Source organism: Clytia hemisphaerica, unplaced genomic scaffold, assembly GCF_902728285.1.
Source record: "Clytia hemisphaerica strain Z4C2 unplaced genomic scaffold, Clytia hemisphaerica genome assembly, whole genome shotgun sequence".
NCBI classification, from domain to species: domain Eukaryota; kingdom Metazoa; phylum Cnidaria; class Hydrozoa; order Leptothecata; family Clytiidae; genus Clytia; species Clytia hemisphaerica.
Genome location: NW_027103498.1, coordinates 499,105 through 523,316, shown reverse-complemented (window position 1 = coordinate 523,316; position 24,212 = coordinate 499,105). Strand labels below are relative to the sequence as shown.

Genomic DNA, 24,212 nt, shown 5'->3' with positions numbered 1-24,212 from the left:
TCCCAAAATTTAATCTGGTTAAGGTAATTGCAATTCGAAAATAAAGGCATTCGATTACAAGCTAATGCATGATAGACTATTTTCCAGTTTCATTGTCAATATTAATTTTACTAATTTTCGTGGATATTTCTATGTCATTTTCGTGCATTTTTCTCTTGTTTTGAGTGATAACATTTCGTTTCTATTTAATATAAAGTATTTATTAATGAATCTTTAACTAAATCAATACGAAACAAAATATATTTCTGTAAACTTTGGCATTCAGTAGAATGTAATTAAAGATTTTAATTGCACTCTGGAAAGGTGTGCCAAATCAATTAAAAATAGGCCATTATGTAATTATATTAAATATGGCAAAGGTCAACAACATCAGCAGACTTTTTGGGACTTTTTGAGAAATCTGCTAAATACTATCCTTAAAATATTATACAAATGAAAGAAATAGGGTAATAAATCTAAAAAAAGTTGAAATACAAACAAGTTTTTTGGTAAAAAATCATAAAAAGACACTTTTTATTACATTAAGGAAACAATTTTCTGTAGGAGCTATCTTTTGCGGATCATCTAACAATATTTCTTTTGCAGAATTAATTTTTGCTTGCTGGAACTAAATTTTGTGGATTCAGGGTAAACCGCAAAAAATTGTTCCCTTAAGGTAAGAATTAGCCTGTCCCAAACCTGTAAAGCGGGATAGTTTTAGATGACCCTAGATCTTGGGTTATCAGAGACAGTGAAGTGTATGAAATTTTTTCTTTGTTTATGAAAATGTTATTTCTTAAAATTAATGCATTTTTTGTCGAAAACAATTAACGTGAGAATCAAATTTTATTGCATGTGTCATAAAATGCTAAAAATAGTTGATTTTTTTGCATGTCCAAAGATAATTTAATTGGCTTTCTTTTGCAGAATTTTGCACTTCACTTAGAGGCTTTTGAAAACATACTTTCACATGAAATCTCTCTAAACATAAAAAACCCTACTATAAAGAAGGATTTGGTACAGGCTAGTTCAGAATACAAGCGTAAGTTAAACTTGTCTTTAAACTCGGGCTTTCTTAGGTATATATTTAAAAATAACATTTTTCAAACCTTTGGCATCTCAGTGTGCAAATACACCTGAATGAGTATGAAATTCATACCAGAAGTTAAAAATTGCTCAGAGTTCAGTAAAATCAAAAGACCACTTATCAAATCGTATATCAAATGTAAGAAAATATACATAGAATAAAAACGAAAAAAAGTAACAAAATTGTTTTGTTCTTTTTCAGTCAACCTCTTCCACTGTGAAACCAGAGCTAAGTTAGAAATTGCTCAGAGTTCAGTAAAATCAAAAGACCACTTATCAAATCGTATATCAAATGTAAGAAAATATACATAGAATAAAAACGAAAAAAAGTAACAAAATTGTTTTGTTCTTTTTCAGTCAACCTCTTCCGCTGTGAAACCAGAGCTAAGTTAGAAATTGCTCAGAGTTCAATAAAATCAAAAGACCACTTGACAACAAATTGTATAACAAATGATAAAAACGAACAAAAGCAACAAAATTGTTTTTTCTTTTTTTCAGTCAACCTCTTCCGCTGCAAAACCAGAGCTTTCAACATCAAGTGCCAACCTCATGTATTTAAAAAAGGCTTCCTTGGACGTGTGGACGACAGGCAAGGACAAAAAGTGAAAGCAAGTAGAAGCTGTTGGAAATACAAAGTCTTCATCGTCTTTCAAAAACAGTAATTTTATATCATCAATTCCCCAAGGAGGAATAGCTTTTCTAGCAGTAGCAAAGTGAAGCAGTAGCTTTCCATATTCAGGATTTGTTTTCAGAAAATCAACGAGCCAGTTAACAGCTTGAATCTGCAAATCGTCATTTAGGGAAGGTAATTTCTTTGATGCAAGGTTGATGAATAACAATGAAGGGTCTGGCGCTTGATGAACTGCAATAAGTGGTTTTGAAATCTTGGGATATTTGATTAGAAATTCCAGAACGCCAACTCTTTCCAGCCCATTACGAAATGCTACTAGTTGCTCATACCGTTTGCGAAATATTTCGTTGTAAAGAAGCTCCATTATCAATGCAGGTTTGCTCTGTAAATTGATGGCTTCAGTTATTCCCCATTGGGAAGCATTGACATGTTCCATTGAGCCCTTTTCATCCAAAAGTTTCTCAAGTTCATCTTCAGTTTCGACTTTTTCAAGTGTCTTAATAAAGCGAATAAAATTTGAATTTGAAGCATCAATGGGTAACAGATCACATTGTGATGCAACCATGCATCTTAGACAGTCTACGTCATTTGGATTAAGTAGAAAGGTAAAAATACAATCAGGAAGACTGGAAAAAAGGACCTGACTTTGCAAAAATGCATGGCCAACAACAATACCAGCAATTTCAAAATTTACACTTTTTCCTGTGGATCCAAGTCTTTTAGGGATAAGTCCCTTTTCTAGGTCTCCTTCGAATAATCGATCTGCAACAACTTCAAGAGCCACGTTGAAAAATTCAGTTGTTATTGCCCCAGCATCCACAGAACCATCCTCACCAGATTTCTGAAAGAAAATAGATGAACTTTTAATAATCCAGGAATGCCACTCTGTAAGTGTTTTGTGAAGTGCATTTTGAAACAGACACAAGAAAAAATTATTACCCTCTAAGAAAACATTTTTACTCTACCTACAATTTAAGAATGTTCTTTCAAATCTTAATGGCAAAAAAAAATCAAGTTGCCATAGCAGCAAGTTATATCATTTCGTCATATGGGTGAATTGCACCAAATCTTACAGCGTCCCACCCATAAGTGAAAATCAACCTTATGACCATAGAAGAGGAGGGTGAAGACTTACAAAATTGGGTCAAAAACTTTCATCACTATTTAAAAATTACAGTTTCTGCCTGAAGTGCAGTCATTTTTATATTTTTCTGCCCAAAAAATGCAGCAGTTATTGCAAACGAATGTGCTATAAATGTTAAAATTTTCTTATGCAGAAATGGTAAATACAGTACAAACCTATTTCCCTGCAGAAACGACTTCTTAAATTGTTCATTGCAAATGTAGCACTTATTGCATTTTCAAAACAAAGCTGCGATCTCTTTTCTAACCTAACCTTTCAAATAATTTTTTTATTGTTTTATTAATGAGCTTGCACTCTATTGTGATAAACAAAAGTGTCATTTCATGAAAATGGTAGACAGAAGATGTGGTGATGAAAAATGCTGAAAGTGATTTCATTCCTAAAAATTTCAGTTAAGTTCTAGCAGTTATAGCAAGTCTTTTGAAAGCAAAATTAGCTCTAGAGAATGCTCAGCTGAATATTTAAAGGTTACTTTGATATAAATCATGTTCTTCCATCTTGGTGTCAGTTAGTTAACTAAAATTAACCAATTGAATTTGAAAGGTCAGGAAGAAATACTCACACAAAGATTTCAAAAATGGCCATGGTTCCATGTAACAACTTTTTAGTTGATACCCTAGCAGACCTTAGTGAGAGTAACAATCTAAAAGAAACAAATTTTATCCAAGCAGGATTGTAAGGGAAGAAATTTTAGTGGGAAGATCTAACCAAAAAACACATATCCCTAAGTCTTCAAGCTTCTAATATGGCCTTCTAAAGTGCATTTTTGGCTACGGACAGGACACAATTACAGCAATTCACCCAGATCATTTTTTTGTGTATAATTACATAATGTCAAAGTTCAATAAGAAAGAAATTTAAAAAAAGCTAAACATTTTGTAAAACCTGTGAAAACTCCACCGACAGGTCTTTAAAAAGACGGCTTTCGTCAACCATGCACTTTTTGTAGAAAACAAGGAGTTCTCGCCAAATTTCATTCCTGTTTACTGTCAGTTTGAGTTCTGGTTTGTTTTTCAGGTATTTATTTCTCAAGGCACTGTATATACTATAGAGAGTATTGATTGCAGTGTGATATGTTGCATCACTGTCAACTGATTTGTCCTCATCTCTATCGATTAGTTTATCAATTGAATCATTTAGTGTTAAGGATCTTGAATGGGCATCTTCAATCTCAGCCTTGCTTTTCTGAGGGAATAAGTTTTGAAGAGCCTCCAAATCAGAAGGTTCTTCTATGTATTCTGTAGTTTTATCTGCACATTTTGAAGCATCTGGTTCTCCAGAAATAACATCTTTCGAGGCATCAGGGTTTTTTTCCCCTCCATCAATTGAATCGTTAGAAAAGCTATTTGAATACTTCAAATCGTTCTTAAGCATTTCCCTTGAGCAATTAGTTAAATGTGCTCCAAACTCAGCAAGCACAACTTCTTTTTCACACACCCTGCACTTTGCTGTTGTTAAGACTTCATATCCAGATGAAGAACTTGAAGATCCAGATGAAGAACTTGAAGATCCAGCCAGCAAGGATGTTTGCATGGGTGTGATATAGATAAACCCAGACTGCACACGACTTCTCAGGTACCTAATGCTATAGCCTTCGGGGCCAGGTGGAATCTTTTCAAGTGAGCGCTTTCCACTTCCACCAATTGAGCATTTGGAAAGAGTAATAGCTCCACCTTGACTTTGAAGAGCTGGAAAATGTGTGTAAAGAGTCTTTAAAAAATACTCATGACCCCCTTCTTTATTGTCAAAGCAGATTTTTCTGAAGCCCAAATCATTCTTTTGTAATATGGCGTTGTAATGACGATCAGCTGTGGTTACATCAAAGGGATCACCCAAACAATAAAATTTTTGAGTCCAGTTATGACTATGAGCAACTTGGGAATATGGTTTGGATCTCCGAGATTCTCGTGAAGTTGCTAAAGGTAAAAGGGGAAGTTATTTTATAAACAGAAGCTATTAAAATAATTTTCAGTACTGAACAAGTTATTTTTGGTATTTTTTCTTTAGTACGGTAACAGTAAAATTGTCTATTTACTTTTATTTGTCATTCCATGCATTCCTGGAAATGCTCTTTGAAATTCAATTTTGGCTTGTGGTGGTGGTATTTGAAGAAATTGTGCAGTGTTCTGTTGAGGTGATTGTGAAATTCCTGTAGCTTGGTGTTGAGGAGGTTGATGAATTCGAGGAGGTTGATGAATTCTTGCAGGTGAAATTTGGCGTGGAGATGGCTGTTGAATTCTTGTAGGAGTAATTTGGTTTGGAGAAGGCTGTTGAATTCTTCCAGGTGTACTTTGGTGTGGAGGCTGTTGAATTCCTCCTTGTTCATTTAATGTTTGCTGCGAAGCTCCTGACATTGCTGCTGCCACCTCTTGTAAACACTTAATTGATTGTTCGATAAGGTCTTTCATGTTTTTGTTATTTTTTTCAATCTGAAATGATAAATTTGTAAAATCTCACTCTTTTAGTTTTATAAAATATTGCTTTTACAGACAGGTTTATCAGGAATTAAAAAATTTGTGCAACCGTGAGAAGCTCTAAACCAACAAAATAAGCCATAACATTAAAAAGAATGAACATATTTTTCTCTAGCCCTTTGCGTGCCGGTACCTTGTTTTTGTACCCCAATCCATTTGCCGAGGGGTAATTTTTTTTAGTAACCTGATTTGCCGATGTCGTATATATACGACATGCAAATTTTAACTTGTGTTGCCGCATGTCGTATATATACGACAAGGATATTTTCTTCCTATTTGCCAATGTTTGACATTTGTATTTGACATTTGTTTTATATTTTATGATAGACTAAAATAAACCTGAAATAAATCTTTTGAGCACTTAATATATACTGTCACTATTACTATTTGGATTTTTTTATGTCGGATATATACGACATTGGCAAAATAAGAAAACCATTTTCCTAAAAGCTGATTTCTCGGCAATAGAGCTGCCTCTTTTTTAAAGGCCTCGGCAATTAGGTAAAAAAATTTGATGTCGGATATATACGACATTGGCAAGTAGAGTGAAAATTTGCATGTCGGATATATACGACATCGGCACGGAAAGGGCTAGGGGAGTTCAAATTTAATAATTTTGTACCTTAAGGGAAGAAATTTTAGCGGGAACAAAATTTTGCGGTTTTCGCGGATTTTGCCTAAAACAGCGAAATTAAGTTCCCGCAAAATTTTACAAAATCGTCAATCCGTGAAATCAAATCCCCACGAAATTTAATTTATTTCACGCATTCCCCCAAATTCCTACTATTTCGAGCCTTAAAACAGGTTTGTTGCTCATTTAATAACGCTTTTGGCCAAAAATATCCTGCAACCGCGAAATTAAATTCCCGCGAAAATTTCTTCCCAAAAGGTAGTTTAAAATTTTTTGACAAAACTTGTTGTTTTTCAATCATGAATGTAAAACTTAGTATCATTTTTATTTTTACTCGCTATTTTTATTGAAAAAAACCTTGTTGTTTTTTCCAAAGGTTAAAACTTGCTTCACTTTTTTTTCTTCTGTTGTACAAAGTGATAAAATTTTTCGAATCTTTCTTCCTTCATGATCAAGTATAAAAAATGTCAGATAAATGGATTCAAGATTCAAGGCAAAATAACAATTTCAATTCCAAGGTGACCTTACTTTTGGCAACAATATACTTACCATCAATTTTCAATACAAATTCTAAACCAAAACAGTTATGAACAAATTTGACCTGATCAGAAACGTCAACACAACATGCTACTCTAAGTGGAATTATCCCTGCAAAAAAACTTTGGAATTTTAAATCCTTGAGAAATGTTCCACACATAAATAAGTCAACTTAAGGAAACATGATTTCATGACTTTTTACAAACCTAATGAATTGCAGTAGAAATTCAGTGCACTAAATGAGCTACCATAGCTTTTCCGCTATTTCCCATTTTTGCCGGGGTCGCATTAAGATTGCTTTAAAATTCTAGAAGACTTTCTCTATCTACTTATATAATCAATTGAGAGAATGAAGTTTTTCATTGTTAAAGGTGTTTTCAAGAAATCTGTCCTTTGTCAACATTGCCATCATGCAATTTTGTACAAAAAATCAGAAAAAAATCATGATTTGAAAATAGGTGGAAACTACAGAAAAAGTTGCACAAAAATTTCTCAATACCCAGGTCCTAAACTTACATAAAACATATAAAAAGTACCTATCAGGCAAAAAATGTCAGACAAAAGAGAGAACATTTTTTGGAGGTGACAAATAATTATGTCTAAAGTAAAATAAGCCCGACATTTTGTGCCCGATAAGAAACGCAAAAGTTATAAAAAGTACGCAAAAATCAGCAAAAATTATAAAAAGTTATTTGCGTGTCCTCCAAATGGACATGAGGAATTCCTTTAAGTTTAAAAAATGGGCTTCTTTCATTGAAAACACCTTCCCAATTATTTCTTCAATGAAATCCATTTTACTTTGTTTTGTTTATAACACTGAAAAAGGACAAAATTGGAATAGTTTAAAGTGTAACATGACGGTTATGAATGAAAGATTGATGCACAGTGGGCAACCAGGGGCACACCTGAGATCAAATTGTGAATGTTTTCTGCACACCACGCTGAAGCTCTAAAGGGATGTGTGAAAACAAACAATCTGACGAATATGCAATCTCGAAATCGTAAGGACTGCGTTCATCTAAAAGGACTAGAAACGACAACAAAGTTTCGTGATTTTGTTTATGAATAGGGTGCTGTATCAGTTTTTAACTTTCCAGCGCACAACAGGATTCTTGTTGTAGAATTTTCCGAGGGAGGACTATTTTCCTCAGATGTATAATTTTCAAGCGCCTTCAGAGGTTTGCTGTGCGCGTCAGAAAATTACAAACAGCTGTTATTAGGTTAGGAAAACCTGAATTTCCCAAAATTGATTAAAATGACTTTTTTGGGAATCTACATAAAATACATTTTTCTGGTTTTATGGCCAAGTTTGGCCATTTTCAAGGCGACAAAACAGTCAAAAAATTTTTATTTCAAAGATTTCAAAGTTTACATTTCAAAATAGCCAAAAGTCACCTCATAAATAAAATCTTTTGAATTCTTTTCAAGAATTTGTCAGCCTGGGCCTAGATTTTTACAAAAACAGTCAGTTTCGGCAGACATTATTCGTCCACAAAAATTTGCTAAAACCAGGCGTAGTTAATCGATATAATCGATAATCTTGAGTAATCGATAAATAATCGATAAGTAATCGATGGATTAGATATCGATTAACCGATAGAATCGATAGGTAATCAGACCTTCAAAAAATCTTGAGTATCGATCAGCGATCGATTATTTCCAAGCTATCGATTACTTATCGATCACATATCGACTACATACAACCTATCGATTACTTATCAATCATGTATTGATTGTTAACAATCGTCGATTACTTATCGTTCGTGCATTGATTACTTATCAATTATTTACTTATCTTCGCTCACGTATCGTTATCGATTATATATCGATCGTGACCGACTATTGACTACATTACCGGGCCTTTTTACGCCGGCCCTTATTCCACCAACGAGCCCAAAAATAACGCTAATAAGGTCCGGCGTAAAAAGGGCCAAGATAAGGTATCTAATGAAGTAAAGAAAATTCCTGGTTTCAAGATTTTTTCAAAGCTCGATTATTTATCGATCAATTTTGTCATCGATTGTTTATCGATTATAGATCGATGATTATACTTCGATTAAATTAAGTATCGATTAAAAATCGATCGGCTATCGATCACTTGATTAATCATCGATCAAATAGTTAATCGATCAACTATCGATTCGTGATCAATTATTTATCAGATTTTAGGGAGTGGTACTTTTATAATTGGATTAACTTTCGCCTTACCTAACGATTCTATCGGTTAATCGATATCTAATCCATCGATTACTTATCGATTATTTATCGATTACTCAAGATTATTGATTATATCGATTAACTACGCCTGGCTAAAAATGGCCAAAATCTCTCAGAAAAAGCCAACACTGAGATTTTTTGGGGCCATTTTTTATCAGAAAAAAAGAATTTGCTCAAAATGCCACAAGCAGAACCAATCAAACCCTGCCAAACCATAAATTTTCCGGAAACTATAGCAAACTGATTTAGAAAAAGTTGTTGTTTTACTTGTGGCGACTTGAAAAGAGTCAATAAAAAGAATAGTGTCTCCTACAAATGGCCTGATTTCTTAACTTTCCTTTCCAGCACATCAACAGGCCACAACTGTAATATTTGATGAAATTTTATAAAAAACATATCAAAACTCCTTACACCATATTGCGAATCATTGAAGTTCCAACTTAAAAATGTTATCGAGCTTAATCTCAAGCATCACTGTAAAATATACCTTCAAACCTTCCACAAGTGTAGTTGAATAGTAACACCAACAATTTTTGTTAATATTAACAGCTCTAAACCACTAATTATCTCAGATAGATATCATAAAAAGTGCAATATTTTGCTCAAAACATTCATTTACCGCCATTTTTTTTCCATCTCAAAATATCTGAATTATCAGCAAGACTAGCGTCCGTATCTTTTTTTCTCCCACAACTTTTAGAAAAATCTTGGTCGTGTGGTATTGTATGATAACGTTCCGTGGGGAAAAAAAACAAACAAGTTTCTTCACTAGACCGGTTCGACGACCGATTCGACGACCGATTCGACGACCGATTCGACGACCGATTCGACGACCGATTCGACGACCGATTCGACGACCGATTCGACGACCGATTCGACGACCGATTCGACGACCGATTTGACCACCGGTTCAACGATCGAGTGACCGGTTCAACGATCGAGTGGACGGTTCGACGATCGAGTGACCGGTCCAACGATCGAGTGAACGGTTCGACCACCGGTTCAACGATCGAGTGAACGGTTCGACCACCGGTTCAACGATCGAGTGAACGGTTCGACCACCGGTCCAACGATCGAGTGGACGGTTCGACCACCGGTTCGACGATCGAGTGACCGGTCCAACGATTTTGACCTCGATCTAACTCCATAGAAACACTCTCTTGGCATGAATCCGTGGCGCAGTGGATAAGGCATTGGGTATCAAATCATTGGAATTTGCATTTAGTGGGTTCGAATCCCACCGGTGGCGATCTGTCGGTAAGTCATTCAGCAGTGAGGCTGGAACTTCGATTTTTGAGGATTACGATTTTACCAGTTTTTTAGCAATTTTCACCTCGCTAACCCAAATCTCGCAACTTCTTTACCTTAAGGAAGATCGAAATGAGAGTTTTTCATCATTCCGAAAAAAAACACACAGCAGAAATTTTTTCATCTTCACAGGATCGATTCTCAACAACAAAATTCTTTGGGTTTGTTTCTGACGTTTTTCCTTCAAAGAAAATTGATCACTTTTCCGTTCCCCTTGAACGTGCGAGAAAAAAATGATTAGCTCGCGTTTTTGCGCGGGCAAATAAAGATGAGGCGGCAATCTTGCACTGAGGGTGCTACTTAGTTTCCGCCCTATTTTGCGCCCACAATAGAATGGTCCAAACACGGGGGTATTCCAAATGATAAACTATGTCATTCTGTAAATTTTTTTGCCGACTTGGCTGTTTTACAAATCTTGGAAAAGAACTCCCATAGGAATTGGATACCTAATCCGATTGGTTAATTTCGGAACGGCTTGAAGAAAGTCACAATGCATGGCAGATAATTTTAAAAGTTTCTGAGGAAATGTGTGTAATTTATCGATGTTGATGGCTTGTTGATTCTTTAAAGAAAAAAGATAACAGGTATAGCTTTTTCTAATCCTGGAATATGGAGGTTCCAGCTACACTGTTCAGTAAGTTAGAAAACATAGAAAATAACTCACATAGAACCAGAAAGTCAGAAAAACTACGAACAAGAGACTGGAAAGTACGAAATAAGTCCAGATCTGTCTTTCGTCTTTATGAAGAAGCCACAACCTTAGAACCTTGCCTTGGCTACCAAAATCTAGACTTTTGATAATTGCCTCCCTCAGCTTTGGTTAACCTACCCAACGCTATTGAACTTGAGTTGTTTTTTGTTTTGTTATAAGAAGCTATTATTGTTATTTGGTTCGATTGGTTCAGTGTATCAAATCTATCAGTTTAGTTGACACTTTAGTATCTTCGTTGCGTCACAGCGAAAGGTTTGTTTTTATTTTAGTTTGTATCTTTGAAAGACCCCATCGGATTTAGGCATTGGTGTCGGCTTTAGGACCTCTCACGGTAGTGATGACACTTGAACTAATACTTACTTACTTTGTGATACTTTGTTTTTGATTTTGTACTTTATGTACTCATCCAATTCGTGGAATCCAATGATGCCATTTCTTTCAAGTTTATGCAGAAGTATTGATAGTTTAGGTATAAACTTATTTCTTTTTTTATGATTTTTGTTGGCGAAAACGTTTAAAACATCCCACCGTTCTGCTCGCTATAATATAGCGAGTTGAACCTGATTAGTCGAAAAAAGCTGTGAAATATTTGTAATAATTATCGGAGCAGCGAACTCACTCACTAAACAATTATGCGCAATTATCTCATTTAGCCGTGGCTTTTTTATCTTAGTAAGAGTAACCACGGTAAAACATATCAAAATCAAAACATTCAAATCAAATCTTTGATTCAATAAGTAGACCTTTCTCAAAGCTATTCACAATTGCCTGTGTATTATTTAAAGCTTTTGCAATCCTTGTAGTGTTCTTTTTAACATTCAAATTTCCTCGTAATGATCTTAAAAAACTTAAATATCCACTAAAATGGACACTCACACTGCTACTCTGGATTCTAAGAGATTCTACGTTCTGTAAAATGCAAAGAAAAATAAAAACATAACAGTAAAGATTGCGGCCAAAGTAGTGATATAAACTTTCAGATTAAAAACATTGCTGTAGGGCTGTATTTTTAGGAAGAAAACAGCTCTAAAACGCTTAAAATTGAGCTGTTTTATCGCGGTTTTTTGTCGAACCGCCATCTTTGTTTATGCAAAAGGCGCCATTTTTAAAGGGACATTTTACGAATAATTAATACGGTTAATAAACAATAGAGAAGTTTCTGATTCGCCAATTCACTTTCTTGCAATTTTTGACTAAGTCTGGGATGTTCTAAACGTTTTCGCCAACAAAAATCATAAAAAAAGAAATAAGTTTATACCTAAACTAAAGTATTGAGTGGTCAACCTGATTGAATGCTTTGCTGAAATCAAGGTAGATAACATCTACGTTGTTGCCATTTTCAATATGATGAATCAATCACTCAGTGTGGGCAAGTGATTGGCGAAGGCAGGATCTTCCTGACCTAAATTCGTGTTGGTTATTATTATATAGGTTGTTTCTCTCCAGGTGGTCTTGCATGTTTTTTCAAAAACTTTGGTTATATGTGATGTAAGAGCTACAGGGCTGTTGTTTTCTGGTAATCCTTGATTTCCTTTTTCAAATATTGGGGTGATGTAACTTGTTTTAAGTATCTTTTGGGTGAATCTTTTATTGAGAATATTCTGCCATATCAGCCTGAGTGATTTTGCAAGCCGTGACTTTGCATAAAATCAAACATTTAAATAATTTATTTTCAAATTTTCACAAACACAATATTTAAATATTTATATCAATTTTTACCCAATTAATTTAATTTATATAATTATTCGAATAATTATTATTTATTAATAATAATTATTCTCAGCATCTTTGTGCCTTAGTCTCAGCCTAATTCTAGTCATCTTGGGCACCTTTGATAATAACTTCTAGCTATTTCAACTTAGCCTGCTAGAGTCTCTAATTTTTATGCATCAGTACTTACACTAGTTTAGCATTTTATCCATATTACATTTATGTAACTTATTAAATAAAATTTATTTTTAGCAATTGTTTGAATCGAGGACTCCCCCATTTCAAATTTTAGCCACTATTTTACAACCAGCTTTTCTTTATCTTTGCATATATAACTCTTTTGTTTTTGTTTGGCGTCTTGTTGTGCACCTTCCTAGTTTATACTCTAATTCAGCCTACTCTAGCCATTTCTCTAATTTAGCCTTCTCAAGCTATTTCTTTGTGTCCTCTGTTAGTGCAAAAAAATTTACATAGGTTATTTACTTTTTATTTTTATACAATCTTATAATTTGTATGTATGGATAATGGGTCTTAGGACCTTTTGATACTTAAAATATAGATAGATAGATAGACTTGCTTTTAAGGAGAAACATAGGTGGAAAGCCATCTGGACCAGCAGTTGAGTTAGGAGAGAGCGTTTGTATTTCTCTAATGAAATATTCCTTTGTGAAGTCAGTATAATCAAGTTTCTTGGTCATTTGTGGAGGATTGAGATTGGGGTTGTTATATTGGGGTTTTGATGGTGTAAATACAGATGTATATTCAGTGTTGCTCGAATCCCTCAGATTCTTGGTTAGAAAAAGCTATACCTGTTTACTTTTTTCTTGCCAGATTCAACAAGCCATCAACCAACAAAATTAATACTGACATCAAAAAATTCACACGACCTTTCCACTAGTATGGTGGCCCATAAGTGCCAAGTGATTTTTTATTGAAAAACTCATAAAAGATTTTTTTTTTATAAATGAAAATAACTTTCATTTTATAATTTAAATTGACTTTCATTTCAAAATCGATTTAAAAGTAATTTCGTTTTCAAAATGACTTTAAAAACAACTTAAAATACGACCCAGCAAGGCCACACAAATGATTTACATTTTGTTTTAATTCTCATTTTTACTTTTCGATATCATTTTAAAAAGCATTTTGTTTTTTTATTTTTAAAATCACTTTTCTCACGTAGCCCAAAGACAGCTTTGTCTCCAGACCCCTACAGGCTTAAAAGATTGAAGTTACTATGGTTACTTATTGGATTGTTTACAGTTCACGGCCCATCAAGGCCAAAACAACTTAGTGCTTAAACCCCAAACATTTTTTACAAATGTGTAGGAGAGTATAAAATGATATTCTTTACTCCAGTGTTTTATGGTACCATAAATGAGAGATTTTTTGTCCGTCACAGTGCTTTTCCTTTCTATTGTTCATTGTTTGGCTGGTGGGTTGTATTTTGTCTTAAAAAATTTACTTCTTTTTGCAGACAAAATTATTCATCAAACAATGGGCAACATGAAGAGCCTGTGTTTTGATGTATATATGTGTAAATAAAGAGTCGAATTTTTTCTTAATATGCAGCATGCGAGCATGAAAGGAAAAATGTTAAGAAGAGAGGAAATACACTTTTTTTTATAAGAACAATTTTTAAGAACAATGAGGCTAAAAAATGCCAAAAAATAAGAACAATTTAAGAACAGTGGAGAGGCTGAAGTTAGAAGTTAGAGGGTTATAGCAAAAAGAATCACTGGTTTCTAAAATCCTTTAAATAGTAAAATAAATGTGTTTTACTTTAGAAAAAATAAGAACAAAATACGAACAATTCAAGGCTCAAAGTGCCAAAAAATTAAGAACAGCCGAGCCTCAGCAAAAATTTACTGGTTCTTATAAAAAAAAAGTGTAATAGGAGGGAAGTTTTATTTACTTCCAACCCCTTATGTTGCCGCCATATGCTTTAATATTTTTGGCTCCGAGGAAACCTCAATGTGACCCCCCCCCCAAAAAAAACAAACAACTGGTTTGTTCTATTATCAAAAGAAACTTTATCTGTTGAAATTTACTCATTTCTATGAATGGCCTCAATGGGCTGTCAGATCAATTCATTTTAAAAAATTTAAAATTGATTTTAAAATGACATGGCCTCGATGGGCTGAGTTGGAAATCGTTTTTGAAAACAAACCTGTTTTAAATTTGAAACGAAAATAGAAAGTAAATCAATTTTGAATCAAAATTTAGTTCAAAACTTAAATTAAAAGCTATTGCAAAAATGAATGTGAAAAGTAAATTATTTTGAATTTTTTTTATAGAAATGTCAAAGAAATTTAACTTGGCACTCATGGGCCACCATACACTAGACACTTCTAACTTATCTGCGCTGTTACTAAAAGTGGTAACGGTAGGTAACGATAGGTAACGACAAGTAACGGTAGGTAACGACAGGTAACGATGAAGTAACGGTCGGTAACGATGAAGTAACGCAAGTAACGAGGGGTAACGAAAAAGTAACGAAGTAACGATGGGGAAAAAGCTGAAAATGGTGGCCCTGAGGTGTCGAACCCGGTGATTTTGGGAGAACCTAACGACTTTGGTTAATCTATTCAAGATGATTGTACAGCAGGATCTGATCGTTCTGGTGAATATGACTATGGAGATAATAAATCCAATCGTTTTTATTGTAAATTGATGTTTGTGAATAAACTGGAAGATTTGACGGCTTGGTGAATCAATGGTGTTGGTCAATGCAACGATGGAATCAATGATGCTGGTCAATGCAATGATGGAATCAATTGTGTTGGTCAATGCAATGGTGGAATCAATGGTGCTGGTCAATACAATGATGGAATCAATGGTGCTGGTCAATGCAATGATGGAATCAATGGTGCTGGTCAATGCAATGATTAAATCAACGGTGCTGGTCAATGCAATGATGGAATCAATGGTGCTGGTCGATACAATGATGGAATCAATGGTGCTGGTCAATGCAATGATGGAATCAATGGTGCTGGTCAATGCAATGATGGAATCAATGGTGTTGGTCAATGCAATGATGGAATCAATGGTGCTGGTAAATACAATGATGGAATCAATGGTGCTGGTCACCAAAATGCTCGAATCGATGATGCTTGTCAATGCAATGATGGAATCAATGGTGCTGGTCAATCCAATAATAGAATCAATGGTGCTGGTCAATACAATGATATGGAATAAATGGCGCTGGTCAATGCAATGATGGAATCAATTGTGCTGGTCAATGCAATGATGGAATCAATGGTGCTGGTCGATACAATGATGGAATCAATGGTGCTGGTCAATGCAATGATGGAATCAATGGTGCTGGTCAATGCAATGATGGAATCAATGGTGTTGGTCAATGCAATGATGGAATCAATGGTGCTGGTAAATACAATGATGGAATCAATGGTGCTGGTCACCACAATGCTCGAATCGATGATGCTGGTCAATGCAATGATGGAATCAATGGTGCTGGTCAATCCAATAATAGAATCAATGGTGCTGGTCAATACAATGATATGGAATAAATGGCGCTGGTCAATGCAATGATGGAATCAATTGTGCTGGTCAATGCAATGATGGAATCAATGGTGCTGGTCAATACAATGATGGAATCAATGGTGCTGGTCAATGCAATGATGGAAACAATGGTGCTGGTCAATGCAATGATGGAAACAATGGTGCTGGTCAATGCAATGATGGAATCAATGGTGCTGGTCAATGCAATGATGGAATCAATGGTGCTGGTCAATATAATGATGGAATCAATGGTGCTGGCCAATACAATGATGGAATCAATGGTTGGTGCTGGTCAATGCAATGATGGAATCAATGGTTCTGGTCAATGCAATGATGGAATCAATGGTTCTGGTGAATTCAATGGTGGAATCGATGGTGGTGTACTGGTGGATGCAATGCTGCACTCACCAATGGTACTGTTGTGCAGGTGGATGCAAGTTATGGATTGTGCATTTTTTGTAAGCATCATCTTTATAAGAAATCCATCGATAATTTTCGATTCAAGGGGTATTGACTTTCTACGATGGCTTCTTTCAAAGCAAGTTAGGGATTGTGCAAAATGTGAGCATTTCTATTTTTCTTATAAGCATCATCTTTATAAGAATACAATCCATAACTTTTAATTCAAGGGGTATTAACTTTCGGCGATTGGTTCTTTCAATGCAAGTTGGGGTTTGTGCAAAATGTGAGCATATTTATTTTTCTTATAAGCATCATCTTTATAAGAATACAATCCATAACTTTTAATTCAAGGGGTATTAACTTTCGGCGATTGGTTCTTTCAATGCAAGTTGGGGTTTGTGCAAAATGTGAGCATATTTATTTTTCTTATAAGCATCATCTTTATAAGAATACAATCTGTAACTTTTAATTCAAGGGGTATTGACTTTCGGCCGTTAGTTCATTCAAAGCAAGTTAGGGATTGTGCAAAATGTGAGCATATTTATTTTTCTTATAAGCATCATCTTTATAAGAATATAATCAATAACTTTTGATTCAAGGGGTATTGACTTTCGGCCGTTAGTTCATTCAAAGCAACTTGGGGTTTGTGCAAAATGTGAGCATATTTATTTTTCTTATAAGCATCATCTTTATAAGAATACAATCAATAACTTTTGATTCAAGGGGTATTGACTTTTGGCGATTGGTTCTTTCAAAGCAACTTGGGGTTTGTGCAAAATGTGAGCATATTTATTTTTCTTATAAGCATCATCTTCATAAGATTACAATCCATAACCTTTGAAGGTTTTGAATTTTGGTTATTGGTTGATTCAAAGAAAGTCAACGATTTCACATAAGAATAGCATTTAATTTTAATTTTTTTCGGTTTTGTTTTATTCCAAATTGAAATAATTTAATCAGCTTATGACTAAGCTCTTAACAATTCGATCACCATTCACTGATTGCTCGTTTCTTAATTGATTCTTGTGCAATTGACATTTAGCATTCCATTCTGCAAATCAATTTAACAAAACAATATTACATTGAGGATAAGATACGTTTTAAAATGATAAGTACTTTGTGAAGAGGAGGTCAAGTCATAATTAGACTCGAAAATGTTCATAAATCCATTGAAAGTCAACCAAAAAATGCCAGTATTTGCCCTTTCCTTCGATCCTTCGAGTTAAAAAATGTTTTTTTTAATTAAAAATGTCAGATTTCAAAAACAGCTCTCTTAACTTTTAAGAAAATAAGTGAATAAACTAAGGAAATTAAGGACATTTTGAGATTTAAAAACATTCGAGCCTGAAAATCATGTGGTGAAATCACGAAAATTACTGGTTCTTATAAAAAAGTGATGATGATTCAAGAAAAATGCGTCGGTATTTTGGTGTTCGCGACCCCCGTGAGAAAATCATGATTCATGGGAAAAAGCATGCAGTAATAATAATAGGCTAGGTCAAAAGAAGAAGTCTACCCTTAGTGTTATGTAACTTTCTTGACTATTGTAATATACACGATTGTAGAGCTCCACGTGCAGTATGATACAAAATATGCTTACAAGTTGTAAACAATCCTATTTAGAAAGGAAAATCTCATGTTTAGGCGAATGATAAAAAATGTTTTGTTTCCGGAATGCGGGTGAAGGAAAAAAGTTATCATGCGGCCGGCCGGAAAATTTTTTTTTGTTGCTATTTTTGATAATTTATGGCTCATTGAAATAGAGTTTAAGAATAACTTTTATGTATAAACACAGCATAAATTATGCCCTAAATTACAACAAGTACGGACTACTAACGAACGAAAGTTTGCGGCCGGGTCAGAAAATTTTTTTTTTTCGGAAACAAGAAATTTTTTTTCTTTCGCCTTATGTAAAATGTTTTCCCAAAGAAATGTACTTTCACACCTTTTAACACGAGGTAGCAGCTGTACCTTTTTATTTTACATCGTATTGAGTATCAAAGAAAGAGATTAGTGTAAGTTTGTAAATACACTCCGAATAAAGCAAGATTTGTCAAACGGAGGAGAAAGTTGATGTCTTTTGTCTTTTGAATGCTTGAATGAAAGCGTACTGAGAAAAAAAGGTAGAATGTGATACAAAAATTGTATTCTTATAAATATGATGTTTATAAGAAAAATAAATATGCCCACATTTTGCACAATCCTCAACTTGCTTTGAAAGAACCAATCGCCGAAAGTCTATAACCCTTAATTAAAAGATCTGTATTGTATTCTTATAAAGATTATGCTTATAAGAAAAATAAATATGCTCACATCTTGCTTTGAATGAACGAATCGCCGAAAGTCAATACCCCTTAAATTAAAAGTTATGGATTGTATTCTTATAAAGATGATGCTTATAAGAAAAATAAATATGCTCACATCTTGCTTTGAATGAACCAATCGCCGAAAGTCAATACCCCTTAAATTAAAAGTTATGGATTGTATTCTTATAAAGATGATACTTATAAGAAAAATAAATTTGCTCACATTTTGCACAATCCTCAACTTGCTCTAAAAGAACCCATCGCCGAAAGTCAATACCCCTTGAATCGAAAATTATCGATGGATTTCTCATAAAGATGATGCTTACAAAAAATGCACAATCCCTAACTTGCATTCACCTGCACAACAGTACCATTGGTCAGTGCAGCGCTGCATCCACCAGTACACCACCATCGATTCCACCATTGAATTCACCAAAATCATTGATTCCATCATTGCATTGACCAGCACCATTGATTCCATCATTGCATTGACCAGCACCATTGATTCCATCACTGCATAGACCAGCACCATTGATTCAATCATTTCATTGACCAGCACCATTGATTTCATTATTGCATTGACCAGCACCATTGATTCCATCATTGCATTGACCAACACCATTGATTCCATCATTGTATTGACCAGCACAATTGATTCCATCATTGCACTGACAAGCACCATTGATTCTAGCATTGTATTGACCAACACCATTGATTCCATCACTGCATTGACCAACACCATTGATTCTATCGTTGTATTGACCAGCACCTTTGATTCCATCATTGCATTGACCAGCACCATTGATTCCATCATTGTATTGACCAGCACCATTGATTCCATCATTGCATTGACCAGCACCATTGATTCTAGCATTGTATTGATCAACACCATTGATTCCATCACTGCATTGACCAACAGCATTGATTCTATCGTTGTATTGACCAGCACCTTTGATTCCATCATTGCATTGACCAGCACCATTGATTCCATCATTGTATTGACCAGCACCATTGATTCCATCATTGCATTGACCAGCACCATTGATTCTAGCATTGTATTGATCAACCATTGATTCCATCACTGCATTGACCAACACCATGATTCTATCGTTGTATTGACCAGCACCTTTGATTCCATCATTGTATTGACTTTCACCATTGATTTCATTATTGCATTGACCAGCACCATTGATTACATCATTGCATTGACCAACACCATTATTCCATCACTGCATTGACCAGCACCATTGATTCCATTATTGCATTGACCAGCACCATTGATTCCATCATTGCATTGACCAACACCATTGATTCCATCATTGTATTGACCAGCACCATTGATTCCATCATTGCATTGACCAGCACCATTGATTCCAGCATTCTATTGACCAAGACCATTGATTCCATCACTGCATTGACCAACACCATTGATTCAATCATTGCATTGATCAGCACCATTGATTCCATCATTGCATTGACCAGCACCATTGATTCCATCATTGCATTGACCAGCACCATTGATTCCATCATTGCATTGACCAACACCATTGATTCCATCATTGTATTGACAAGCACCATTGATTCCATCATTTCATTGACCAGCACCATTGATTCCATCATTGCATTGACCAGCACCATTGATTCCAGCATTGTATTGACCAACACCATTGATTCCATCACTGCATTGACCAACACCATTGATTCCATCACTGCATTGACCATCACCACTGATTCCATCATTACATTGACTTTCACCATTGATTCCATCGTTGCATTGACCAGCACCATTGATTCCACCATTGCATTGACCAGCACCATTGATTCCATCATTGCATTGATCAGCACCATTGATTCCATCATTGTATTGACCAGCACCATTGATTCCATCATTGCATTGACCAGCACCATTGATTCTAGCATTGTATTGATCAACACCATTGATTCGATCACTGCATTGACCAACACCATTGATTCTATCGTTGTATTGACCAGCACCTTTGATTCCATCATTGTATTGACTTTCACCATTGATTTCATTATTGCATTGACCAGCACCATTGATTACATCATTGCATTGACCAACACCATTATTCCATCACTGCATTGACCAGCACCATTGATTCCATTATTGCATTGACCAGCACCATTGATTCCATCATTGCATTGACCAACACCATTGATTCCATCATTGCATTGACCAGCACCATTGATTCCATCATTGCATCGACCAGCACCATTGATTCCAGCATTCTATTGACCAAGACCATTGATTCCATCACTGCATTGACCAACACCATTGATTCCATCACTGCATTGACCAACACCATTGATTCAATCATTGCATTGATCAGCACCATTGATTCCATCATTGCATTGACCAGCACCATTGATTCCATCATTGCATTGACCAACACCATTGATTCCATCATTGTATTGACAAGCACCATTGATTCCATCATTTCATTGACCAGCACCATTGATTCCATCATTGCATTGACCAGCACCATTGATTCCAGCATTGTATTGACCAACACCATTGATTCCATCACTGCATTGACCAACACCATTGATTCCATCACTGCATTGACCATCACCACTGATTCCATCATTACATTGACTTTCACCATTGATTCCATCGTTGCATTGACCAGCACCATTGATTCCACCATTGCATTGACCAGCACCATTGATTCCATCATTGCATTGATCAGCACAATTGATTCCATCATTGCATTGACCAGCACCATTGATTCCATCATTGCATTGACCAACCCCCATTGATTCCATCATTGTATTGACCAGCACCATTGATTCCATCATTTCACTGACCAGCACCATTGATTCCATCATTGCATTGACCAACACCATTGATTCCATCATTGTATTGACCAGCACCATTGATTCTAGCATTGTATTGATCAACACCATTGATTCCATCACTGCATTGACCAACACCATTGATTCTATCGTTGTATTGACCAGCACCTTTGATTCCATCATTGTATTGACTTTCACCATTGATTTCATTATTGCATTGACCAGCACCATTGATTACATCATTGCATTGACCAACACCATTATTCCATCACTGCATTGCCCAGCACCATTGATTCCATTATTGCATTGACCAGCACCATTGATTACATCATTGCATTGACCAACACCATTGATTCCATCATTGTATTGACCAGCACCATTGATTACATCATTGCATTTACCAACACCATTGATTCCATCATTGTATTGACCAGCACCATTGATTCCATCATTGCATTGACCAGCACCATTGATTCCAGCATTCTATTGACCAAGACCATTGATTCCATCACTGCATTGACCAGCACCATTGATTCTAGCATTGTATTGATCAACACCATTGATTCCATCACTGCATTGACCAGCACCATTGATTCCATCATTTCACTGACCAGCACCATTGATTCCATCATTGCATTGACCAACACCATTGATTCCATCATTGTATTGACCAGCACAATTGATTCCATCATTGCACTGACCAGCACCATTGATTCTAGCATTGTATTGACCAACACCATTGATTCCATCACTGCATTGACCAACACCATTGATTCTATCGTTGTATTGACCAGCACCTTTGATTCCATCATTGCATTGACCAGCACCATTGATTCCATCATTGTATTTGACCAGCACCATTGATTCCATCATTGCATTGACCAGCACCATTGATTCTAGCATTGTATTGATCAACACCATTGATTCCATCACTGCATTGACCAACACCATTGATTCTATCGTTGTATTGACCAGCACCTTTGATTCCATCATTGCATTGACCAGCACCATTGATTCCATCATTGTATTGACCAGCACCATTGATTCCATCATTGCATTGACCAGCACCATTGATTCTAGCATTGTATTGATCAACACCATTGATTCCATCACTGCATTGACCAACACCATTGATTCTATCGTTGTATTGACCAGCACCTTTGATTCCATCATTGTATTGACTTTCACCATTGATTTCATTATTGCATTGACCAGCACCATTGATTACATCATTGCATTGACCAACACCATTATTCCATCACTGCATTGACCAGCACCATTGATTCCATTATTGCATTGACCAGCACCATTGATTACATCATTGCATTGACCAACACCATTGATTCCATCATTGTATTGACCAGCACCATTGATTACATCATTGCATTGACCAACACCATTGATTCCATCACTGCATTGACCAACACCATTGATTCCATCACTGCATTGACCAACACCATTGATTCAATCATTGCATTGATCAGCACCATTGATTCCATCATTGCATTGACCAGCACCATTGATTCCATCATTGCATTGACCAACACCATTGATTCCATCATTGTATTGACAAGCACCATTGATTCCATCATTTCATTGACCAGCACCATTGAGTCCATCATTGCATTGACCAGCACCATTGATTCCAGCATTGTATTGACCAACACCATTGATTCCATCACTGCATTGACCAACACCATTGATTCCATCACTGCATTGACCATCACCACTGATTCCATCATTACATTGACTTTCACCATTGATTCCATCGTTGCATTGACCAGCACCATTGATTCCACCATTGCATTGACCAGCACCATTGATTCCATCATTGCATTGATCAGCACAATTGATTCCATCATTGCATTGACCAGCACCATTGATTCCATCATTGCATTGACCAACACCATTGATTCCATCATTGTATTGATCAGCACCATTGATTCCATCATTTCACTGACCAGCACCATTGATTCCAGCATTGTATTGACCAACACCATTGATTCCATCACTGCATTGACCAACACCATTGATTCCATCACTGCATTGACCATCATCACTGATTCCATCATTACATTGACCAGCACCATTTATCTCACCATTGTGTTGATCAACACCATTGATTCACCAAAGCCGTCAAATCTTTCAGTTTATTTACAAACACTAATTTACAATAAAAACGATTGGATTTATTATCTCCACAGTCATATTCACCAGAACGATTGGATCCTGCTGTACAATCATTAGATTTCCAAAATTCTTGAATAGATTAACCAAAGTCGTTAGGTTCTCTCAAAATCACCATTCACCATTAGCTCTGCCGCAGAAATCTACAAATTTTGATAGTTCGACACCTCAGGGCCACCATTTTCAGCTTTTTCCCCATCGTTACTTCGTTACTTTTTCGTTACCTCTCGTTACTTGCGTTACTTCATCGTTACCGACCGTTACTTCATCGTTACCTGTCGTTACCTACCGTTACTTGTCGTTACCTATCGTTACCTATCGTTACCTATCGTTACCTACCGTTACCACTTTTAGTAACAACGCTTATCTGCCATTATGAAGATGTTCCGAAATTAACCAATCGGGTTTACAATCGGAATTCCTCTGGGAGTAAGCGAGTCGGGAAATGTAAAGTTATGTAATAGGTAATACATAATTTTTCCGGGGCTTAAACATATAAATAAAATTGAAATGGTTTGTTTTTTTCTTCTTTATGTATTTAAGTTTCCA

The 24,212-nt window shown here is 35.5% G+C and overlaps 1 protein-coding gene across 1 annotated transcript; it reads right to left on the bottom strand.

Moving 5' to 3' along the window:
• Positions 1 to 1,472: 1,472 nt before the first annotated feature.
• LOC136798816 (uncharacterized) lies at positions 1,473 to 22,607 on the bottom strand. Its single transcript, XM_067055491.1, has 11 exons — positions 22,485 to 22,607; positions 21,794 to 21,959; positions 21,495 to 21,644; positions 20,505 to 20,654; positions 19,459 to 19,785; positions 17,334 to 17,404; positions 15,825 to 15,965; positions 15,493 to 15,633; positions 4,876 to 5,269; positions 3,726 to 4,756; positions 1,473 to 2,537 (listed from the first exon to the last, which is right to left on the bottom strand). Exons 1-11 carry the CDS (start codon positions 22,605 to 22,607, stop codon positions 1,560 to 1,562), a joined length of 3,672 nt encoding a protein of 1,223 aa, XP_066911592.1. The 3' UTR covers positions 1,473 to 1,559.
• Between the last annotated feature and the right edge of the window lie 1,605 nt (positions 22,608 to 24,212).